Source organism: Miniopterus natalensis, chromosome 11 (assembly GCF_054644295.1).
Source record: "Miniopterus natalensis isolate mMinNat1 chromosome 11, mMinNat1.hap1, whole genome shotgun sequence".
Lineage (NCBI taxonomy): Eukaryota > Metazoa > Chordata > Mammalia > Chiroptera > Miniopteridae > Miniopterus > Miniopterus natalensis.
Window position 1 is genome coordinate 67,903,764 of NC_142091.1, and position 10,128 is coordinate 67,913,891.

The following is a 10,128-nucleotide window of genomic DNA, read 5'->3' on the forward strand; positions in this document are numbered from 1 at the left end:
TATTTATTAAAGCAGAAGCTGGCCACCCAGGGTTGCCTGAGAGAATCCTTAACCAGTCTGAGAGATCACTGCTGCTACCAGCTTCAGAGCAGGTGCCACAGAATTGCCCATGAGGGAAGAGCTTGATTGGCTATCAACCTCTACAATTCAAAATTGAACATCATGTCTGTAATCATTTCTTTTTTTTAAAAATTGTCAGAACAGATTTTTAAAATTTTATCTTTATTGTTGAAAGTATTACGGACATCACCTTTTTCCCCCCATTGACCCCCTCCACCCTGGCACCCCAAGGCCTTCACCACACTATTGTGTGTCCATAAGCTATGCATCTATGCATATAAGTTCTTTGGTTAATTTCTTCCAGCCTCCCTCTCCCCTCTTCCCTCTGAGATTGGTCAGTCTATTCCATGCTTCTATGTCTCCAGATCTATTTTGTTCATCAGTTTATTTTGTTCATTAGATTCCACATAGGAGTGAGATCGTGTGATACTTGTCTTTCTCTGACGGTCTTATTTTGCTTAGCAAGACACTCTCTAGTTCCCTCCATGCCGTCTCAAAGGGTAGGAGATCCTTCTTTTTTACAGCTGCATAGTATTCCATTGTGTGTAATCATTTCTTTTCATCTCACTGAGTAGGACAGATCTCTTTGGATCAAATGAGACTCATTTGTTGCACCTGTGTCCTCTGCTCTGGGTTAGGGCTTCAACACACCAACTTTGGGGAACGCAATTCAGTCCATAACATCTTTCTAGCAGACCTTCTATGTTGCTTATTATATTTACTGTTTATCGAATCCTCCCACCCACCCCTGCATGTCAGCAGCTCCTCCCCACAGGGATCTTTGTCTCTGGCTCACTCGCATCCAAAGAACCTAGAAGGGCGGCTGGAGACACTGACTCATATGTGCAGAGGTATGCTTGTGTCTGAGGAAGCTCACATGGGCAGGGAAGGTCAGAATCGTTGGGACCAGGTACAAATGGTTTATTTTTCTATAAAGAGCAAAGTACAAAGAGGTGGGGGGCAGCAGCGGGGCCTTGAAGGGCAGCTGTGGGCAGGCCCCAGGCCCTGGTGGAGGCCCGAGGAGGTCCTAGTGGCTGCCCCAGGAGTAAACAGGCGTCCAAGATGTGGCCAGGGGTCTCCAGCATGATGGTGGAGAAGGAGCGGAGGAGGTGAGGCAGAAGTCCACGACTGCCAGCGAGGTCACACAAAGCCAGGCTTCATGGAAGAGCGGCGGCAGTTGGGGCAGCTCCGTGTCCCATTGTTCTGCAGGCACCTTGGGAGGCAAAGGGCTCTGTCTACTCACTGAGCCGGTCCTTCCATCCTGGGCCAGTGCCTCCCTCTCCTACCCCCTCTTCTGCAGGGGCTTGGAAGGTGTCAAAGGAAGAAGATGGCCCCAGACCCCTGTGTGCAACCCTGCTTGCCCCATCACTTGGCCTGGAAGGGGCGCGCCTCCAGGTGTCTGAATGCCATGGCCTTTCAGAGGCCTCTCTGAATTCTCTTGGGGAAGAATGATTGTAAGAATGGCCACCTCACAGGGCCCCTGGGAGGATTCAATGAGTTAATATATGGGAAGTTTTTAGGAACTGTTTTTAGAAACTGCTGTTACTATTGTGATTAGGCCCTAGAGCACCCCAAAGAGGCCTGTGTGCCCCTGTCCCAGCCGGCGGAAGCCCTCACCGGAGGTGGAAGATGTGGGAACAGGGCAGGGCCTGCAGCCGGCTGTTCCTCTCGCCTATGGACTCCCCGCACAGGCCACAGTAGAGCTCTGTCTCCTCCACGCACTCATGGAAACGCACTACATGGGCACGCAGCTCCCGCTGCAGCCCCTTGCTGCGGTAGATGCTCTCGCTCAGACAGTGCAGCTTCAGCTGGCTCAGCTGGGCCCCCCGAGACAGGAGAGTGGGTGGAGGGAACGAGACCAGGTCAGTGTCGGTGAGCAGCTGTCCCGCCTCCCTCCTTGCCCAGCCCAAGAAGCCATCCCAGAAGGGTCACCGGGCAGTCAGGTCATACAGCGCACAGTCCTAGGCACATTCCTGCCTGGCTGATGGACCTAGGAAAAGCGTCCTGCCCTCTCTGGGCCGTGGTTTTCCCTCATGCAGAATGAGGGGGTGGTAAGGTCAGCGGTCTTCACCCCTAGAACCAGCCGGAGACCCCATGTTTTTGAAGGGTTTTATTGACCAAACCTGCTGCACTGACTCCATAATAATCGTGTTCCTGTTCTCATTAGTTAAATATACACAACAGCTTGTTAGCACTTCTGACCAGCCCAAGATACTTAGGTAAACCCAAGTGGATCTAACCAAGCCAAAGGCACATATATTTGGCATCTTAGGACTATTACCCACTCCCAGAGAAATGCACATCTAGAAGACTTTGAGAAACACTGAGCCTATTTTCAATGTTGAAAGGTTTAGATACAATTATTAAATTTGGAGAGGCCACAAATCTTTAGAGTTAAGACAGGCCAGTTACCAGGTAGTGAGCACCCCTGTGAGCCTTGCTTTTCTCATCTGTGAAATGGGGCTCGCTATACCCACCTTGCAGGGAGACAGTGAGGACTGGAGGCAGTACCTACAAGAGCCCCGTGGTGCCCAGCTCTCAGTGAGTGGAAGCCACTGTTGGGAGTTTTAATGACCATCAAGGCCCTGAGGAATTCTGATATCCTCCAGCTGGGACTTCTCGCCTAGCCCTTGGAAGCACTCTCTGGGTGGAAGAGAAACAGCGGGGGTCTGGGGATGGCTGGAGCAACTCCTGGAGATCCGGAAGGGCTCAGGGCATGAGAGGACTCGGGGGGGCCCTCTCCACCCACCCACGATCCCACCTTGGGCTCTTGACTCCAGACCCAGGAGACAGAATCAGGTCTGACCTTGTTTCCCACCTCCTCGGCCAGGTCCTGGGCTCTCTCGATGGCATCCAGAGCCTGGAAGGTGAGCACAGGCCAGGGCTGTGGACAGGTGTCTGACAGAGGCCTTGGCTCATAGGAAATGAAGGGGTAGGGAGAGGCGGGCGTGGGGAGGGTGACATGGCTGGACAGCTGCCCTGTGTGCGAAAGTAGCAAGAAGAGACTGGGGTGCAGCTGTAAGAGCTGTGTGGGTGTTGTCTCCTGCCTCAGTTTACTCAGGTACAGAAGGGGAAAAATATCTCTGAGTTGCAGGGTGTCATGCTATCACGGGAAGCAGTTAAAGCATCCTGAGTTCGAACCCCAGCTCTGGCCCTTTACTAGCTGTGTAACTGGGCAACACCCGGGCCTTCTCTGAGCCTGGAAAATGGCCTGGAACGCCTAGATTGGGATGAGGCTGATGTTAGACAAAGTGTCCGAAAGAGTCCTGCCCAGGACCAGCCCCACAGATTGTTGGCTGGGAGCACTGGGAGAGCTGGGGGGACCCGACCTCACCTTGTCCGGTGCCTTCCTGGCCACCCAGCATTTGGCCACACCCAGCAGCACCTGCACCTGCCCCAGGCGGTTTCCGATCTCGGTCATGATGCTCATGGCAGAGTCGTACCTGGGGAAGGCTGTCTGCACAGCCAGGTGGGGGTGGGGTCAGGCTGGGCCAAGCCTGCCCCCCTGCCCCACATCCTGGTGACCTCACCTCCAGGTCCCCACGGCTCCGGTGGATGTCAGCAAAGCAGAGCAGGCAGAGCGCCTGTAGTGGCCGGTCCCCATGCTGCAGGGCAATCTTCATAGACTCCTGTGAGAGAGGCCTGTCACTTGGGCCTGCTCATCTGCTCCTACCACTGGGGAGCCCTCATGGGCAGCCCAGGGATCACCAACATCCTCAGAACCCAATACACCAATCATGGTTCTCAGGCCCCACACACCTAACCAGTGGCCTCACTGCACCCAGTAAAGTGGAACCTGAGGCTCAGAGAGCAGAAGTGACTCCATCAAGATCACCTGGCTAGTAAGGGGAAAAGCTGAGATTTAAACCCAGGTGAATGGAACTTCAGAGATGACTCTCTTCCTACTTAAAGTGTCCCACAGAGGATGTGTGGTGGGGGGCAGAGGGAAGCCCCCTCCCATGAGAATGAACTGGAAGGGAGTGAGGTTGGGACGGGAGAAACACGCATCCTTCAGGGGCTCAGCTATAGAAAGGCTGGACCAGGAACAAGACTTGGGGCCTCAGCGGGCTATTTGGAAGGAGGAGGCCCACCTGCTCTGGGCCCCAGATCCTGGCCCACACCACTACCTGCCCTGCTGCCCCACCTCACAACACTCCATGGCACTGCCCAGGTGGCCCAGCAGGCGATATGCCACGGCCATGTGGTACTGGCTCATGGCCCGGTACTTGAGGCTCCAGCCTTTGCCGTAGTCACTGACGAGCTCTGCCGCCTTGCAGGGGAAGAACAGGGCCTTCTCATAGTCCTGCAGGGACACAGGGTGGGGGCGGGGCAGGAGAGGGCAAACTAAGTGTCAGGAGCTGGCCCTAAGTTGAGGGCTGTAGGCCCTGGCTCCTCTGGCAGCCAGGAGCCCATAGGCCCCACCGGGTGTTCATTCATTCTTTCCGGAATCCAGCAACGAGTGATCCAGGCAGAGGGAACAGCCAGTGCAAAGGTGTGGGCTCCATGAACACAGGGGTCTTCATCTGGTTTGCTGAAGTTGCATAATAACCCACTGCTTGGTTCTTGGCACTTAGTAGATGCACAATAAATATTTGTTGAAGGAATGAATTAGAAGGCAAGAATATGCAGCTGGCTTTTCTCCTCACCCAGTCCCAGTTGGGCCCCTCACCTTCAGATACCCAGAGGAGTGTGGGGGTGGGGGATACCAGGGCCCCACCCCCACCCCACCCGAGGTTGCCTCCTGGACCCTGCAGCAGCTGCCCACTGAAGGCTCTGTGACTGATTGCCTCAGCTCAAAAGAACATCAGGACAGACTCAATGAGGCAAAGAAATCATTCTCTCGTCCTTTCTTTCTCCTCAAACCTCCAAATGTCCTTTCTACCTGCCCATTATGAGCTGAGGACCTTGCCTCACACTCCATTGTTACATATAAGATACAAAATAATGTTATATACAATATAATATGATTGCATCATAATACATTACATTGCAATATACTATATTAGTATAACCATACAGAAAAAAAATTATTTCAAATGAACTTACAACATACACTTGTACAGTTCACCCATAGTGGGATATATTTTAAAGACAAAAAACAGCAAAGAAATCTTAATCTTCCCTCAGTTGTCTTTTTTTAAATTTTTTTTAGTAATATTGGTATTGTCTTTTGAAACTATTTTATGTATCCTGTAGGGTAAATATTTAATTGTGTTGTTAGAAACCAAGATTTTTAGTCTAAGAGAAAAGAGAATCGAGTTTAAAATAAGTTAAGGAAAATCCTGAACCATTAGACTTGAATTGGAAACATCACTATGAAACATCTTGGCAACTGAAAAGAATTAGAAGCAACAGCAACCCAGTAGCAGTGAGCACCCTGAGAGCCCCTATTGTGCCTTTAAATACACTTTCCTGCTAAAAAGAAGCCAAAGGAATGGCTGGTCCAGGTCTGAGGGAAGGAATATAGAAAATGAGCCTGGGACAGTTTATTGGGCCAGAAAACAAAACACTTTCCAAGACTAAATGAATCTTGTCGAAGGACACAGGAGCCATACTGCAGGGAATTCCACTGATTAAAGTTAAGATAATGTGAACATCAAAGAGAACAGTGATTGCAATAGACTGAAGAATACTGCACATAAAGAAAATCCAGCCTGGCCGGTTCGCTCAGTGGTTAGAGCACCGGCCTGCAGACTGAAGGGCCCTGGTTCGATTCCGGCCAAGGGCACCACCTTGGCTGCAGGCTCGATCTGCGGCCTCAGTCAAGGGGAGGCGACCAATCGATGTGTCTCTCTCACATTGACGTTTCTCTCTCTCTCCTCTCCCCCTTCCACTCTCTCTGAAAAGCACTGGGGGAAAAAGTCCATGATTTCATAATGATACTGCAAAAAGAGGAAGCAAAAGGAACCAATAAGTGTGGCCACTGAAGGCAGCTATCACATCAACTCCTTATTCTTAAAAGTGGTAATTAAAGGGGAAGGAAAAAGGTTTTATTCTGCCTTTCCTTTAGGAACCGTATTTCAAAGTAACCAACTAGCCCCAAGAGATGAGGGGAAGTTCTTCTGCATAGAAAAATCCCAGCTAATAATTGTAGCAGGAATGAGAGAACTTGGTGATGGTCATTTTATTAGGGTTAAAATGAATGAATTGATCCAGGCAATGAACATCAGTGGATGCTAACACCATTAGGATAAATGGCACTGCAGAACTGAATGTTCCCAGGAGTCATGAAAGGAAAAAATGCAAACCCTAAAACGGAGGGACCAGGTCGTCACTCCCTCAGCCACCCGAGACGATGTCACATGAAGAACACAGCATCATTCCTGTAGCATTCTTACCGACCTCGGGCCGTCTAAATCTAACCAGGTCGTTATCCAAAGGCCAGTTCATAGGGAGGAGAAGAGACAAAGGAACAGTGGCATGGCCCCTTGAGGAAGCCGTGAGACAGTGCCAGGGAACATTCTACAAGGCAGCTCATCTGGGAAATCAAAGGGGAGGGGAGGAATTTTCTACCAAAAGAGGTTTAAGAGACACACTAACCACTGCAATGTGTGGCTCTAGTTTCTATTCCAGTTCAAAGGAGCCGAAGGTACAGGCATGTTTTTAGGATAAGCACAGAAATTTAAGATAATTAAAGTTGTTCATTATGGTGTGTGTGATAATAGCATTGAGATTAAGTACAAAAGTGTCCTTATATAAGAAAATGTCCTATTTTCCCCCCCAGAGATGCATACTAAACTACTTTGGGGTAAAAATATCATGATGCCTATAATTTTATATCACAGCACTTCAGTTAAAAATACGTCAATCAGAGAATAAGACTTACGAATTGGCAGTTACAGGATAGTCACGGGGCTGTGAAGTGCAGCATAGGGGATACAGTCAATACTGTAATAACCACGGATGGCGCCAGGTGGGGACTAGACTCATCGGGGGGATCCCTTCGTAAGGTATATAAATGTCTAACCAGTGTGCTGTACACCTGAAACGAATATAATAACTGAATATCAACTGTAATTGAAAAATTTTTAATGAAAATAGAAAAAATATGTAAATCAAATATGGCAAAATATTAATAATTGTGACATCTAAGTGGATATATGGAGATTCATTACATTATCTCTGGACTTTTCCGCATGATTAATTTCCTTCGTACTAGAAAAATGTTTGAAAACACCCCTATTTCTCTCCAATCCTATTGCATCTCACTGAATCGCTTCCCTGTCCCTCTAGCTGCTGAAAACAAAATCCTCAGTGTCGTCCTGGATGACTCTCATTTCCTTACAACCCGGCTCTGATTAAAAACCATCTGCACACTCATTTACCCCTAGATTTATTGAGCATCTACTATGTGCCAAGCATTAACATCTGCCATGGGCCAAGTGCAGCCTGGATGCCTAGGGAAAGAACAAATGCTCAGGACCGGAAGGCTGTGGTCTCTGGTCCCATCAGTTCATTCACAGTCTGCCTCTCCCCTCCCCCTTACCCTCTGACCCCACCTCCTATCTCCTCACCACGCTGGCTTCCATCCTTCCTGGAACATGCCAGGTATGGCCCCCACCCCACCCCACCCCAGGGCAGAGCTTTGCCTTAGCTGTTCCCTCCTTTCCACTCCTTTCCCAGATTTAGACCTTCCAACGTCCAGTTGTTTGAAATTGCAGCCCCCCCTCCTCGGCACCTCTCACCCCCTTTCCTGCTTTCCTTCCTCCCCAGAAGCATTTCTAGCACACTGTGCAGTTAACTTACTCACTGTGTTTACCCTCTTTTCCCCCCAACTAGAGGGCAAGCTTCATGAGACCAGGGACTTTGCCGTTGTTTTCACTGCTGCACCCCAGGCCAACAGTGTCCTGCATTTAAATGCTCACTAAATATGTGATGAATCCTTACAAACATGCTGTACAGTAGGTCCTATGCTCCCTCATGATATATCTACACCTACCAACGTTCAGGGAGGAGAGGTGCTGTGTCCAGGATCGCACAGCGAGCCGGTGACAGTGCAGGGTCCTCGCACAGGAGCCTCCCATCCCCCAGAGTCAGGCAGATTGAGGTTTGAATTCTGGCTGTGCCCCTCCTGACCCAGTCTTTACCTTCCTGGGCAAGTGTTACCCTCTGGGACTCCAGTCCATCTCCTCCCTGCCTAAAAAGGAGGACTGAACAGAGTGATGCAAGGGGAGCCCCAGCCCCCCGCTGCCCTCCCCCTGGGGCCCGGCCCACCTTGACCTGGGCGTAGAAGCTGCCCAGGCTGCAGCAGACGCGGCACTCGAGCATGGTGTCGTCGTTGTTGTGGGCGTAGCGCAGGGCCTTCTCGAAGCTCTCCAGGGCCTTCTGGAAGAGGCTGAGGCCCAGGAAGGCATTGCCCATGCTCAGGCTGACCTGGCCCCCGAGCTGGGCGCCCGCCCTGGTGCCAGGCAGGCCGAGGCAGGTCTTGCAGTAGGAGATGGTCTTGTGAAACTCGCACAGCTTCTCGTTGCTGCGCGCCAGGTTCAGGTAGCTCTCCAGGAGGAAGTTGGCGTCCTCCAGTTCGCGAGCGGTGTCGATCTGCACCACGGCAAACTGCCCACAGGGTGGTGGGCATGTGGCCGTCAGCCTGAGCCTCGGACCCGAGCCTCCACCCCGCCGAGCCTCACATCCCGTAGCTTCAGAGCCCGGCCTCCCATGCCAGCCTCAAGCATTCTCTCTCCCCCCACAGGCTGGGAGCTTCAGCCCTGGGGCCTCCACCTTCCCAACCCCAGCCGAGATCTTCAGTCCCCAGCACCCACCCACCTCCAGCCTCAAGCCGGGAGCCAGCGCCTGCAGCTGCAGACGCAGACCCCAAACAGGAAGGCTGGAGCCTAGACTCCTGGCCTCCAGATCCCCACCCTGCAGTTCAAAGCCACAGGCCCAAATCCCAAGCCAAGACTCCGCATCTAAGACCCAGGGCCTCAGGTGTGAGTTCAGAGCCTCAGTCCTGGGCCACTAGCTCATGGGACACAGGGGAGCCTAAGGAGGCGGGAGGGGGGCCGGGAAGCCTCGGAGAAACCCAGCTCTGGCCCCGTCCTCCCGCGCCAGCTGCGGGGCGCGCCCACCTTCAGCATCTCCTTGTAGCGGCCCATCTCCGAGTGGGCCGTGACCAGGCAGCCCAGCACGCGAAAGCGCCCCACGAGGTCCGAGCTCTTTTCCAGCACCTTCATCCACACCTGCAGCGCCTTCTCTGTCTGGTTAGACTGGTATAGCTGGAGCCCCTTCTCGATCTGCTGCTTTGTCTGGTCCTGCCCCATCCCCAGAGCCCCACGACCCACAGACAGACCCTGGTGGCTCCCTGCCTCTAGGCACTCATGGCAGGGGACCCGCAGTGCTAGCTGCCCACTGAGCCCCGGGAAGGGAAGTGGCACCAGGCAGGAGACGAGCAGGGCCTGATGGAGAACCGGTGCCACTCTGGGAACAAAGCTGGTCGGGCCCCTGTCTGCAGCTGTCCCTGCCAATTGGGGCCACGTGGCCACTGAGGAATGTCAGCTGCAAGGTCACGCGGGCCTCTGTCACCCCCGCCCCCAAGCTGAGAGGTGGCTTCCCAGGTATGCAGGCACCCTGTCCCCTGGGCAGCCCCTTGGGTGTCTCTTCGGCACCTCTGACTCTGGCCCTGACCCTCCTGGCAGGGCAGGGCAGGCCTCCCGCGGCCTTGCCAAGGAGCCACCTCTAGGGGTGGGCTGAGAACTGGGAGGAAGCAGGAGTGAGCCTGGGCACAGGGGCAGCGGGAGGCCGGGGCATTGCCCAGCCCTAAGCCCTGCCTCTATGGCAGCACAGCCTCCCCCCAAGACCTCCCCCCCTCCCCCAGGCTTTGTTCCTGTGATTTCCCAGGCTCCGAGGTCATTTACCCCACATTCACCTACCCACACCATTCCCAGCATCCTAACTCACAGTGTGACCCAAACCGAGTCACTGACCGCTCTGGGCCTCAGTTTCCTCATGTCAAGTGAGGATAACAACAGGCTGATAAACCCTAACTCAGGGCTGTTATGAGGCAGAGTTGTGGGTAACAGTGTGGGCCCTGGGGCTGTCAGGATTCGAATTCTGACTCTGCCCTTTATTAGC

At 52.7% G+C, this 10,128-nt stretch overlaps 1 protein-coding gene across 1 annotated transcript; it reads right to left on the bottom strand.

The window, feature by feature from the left end:
- Positions 1-965: 965 nt before the first annotated feature.
- Positions 966-9,364, bottom strand: RAPSN (receptor associated protein of the synapse). Its single transcript, XM_016203996.2, has 8 exons — positions 9,126-9,364; positions 8,275-8,613; positions 4,205-4,363; positions 3,591-3,689; positions 3,395-3,517; positions 2,867-2,920; positions 1,678-1,877; positions 966-1,273 (listed from the first exon to the last, which is right to left on the bottom strand). The coding sequence occupies exons 1-8, from the start codon at positions 9,315-9,317 to the stop codon at positions 1,201-1,203; spliced, it is 1,239 nt and encodes a 412-aa protein (XP_016059482.1). The 5' UTR covers positions 9,318-9,364; the 3' UTR covers positions 966-1,200.
- Between the last annotated feature and the right edge of the window lie 764 nt (positions 9,365-10,128).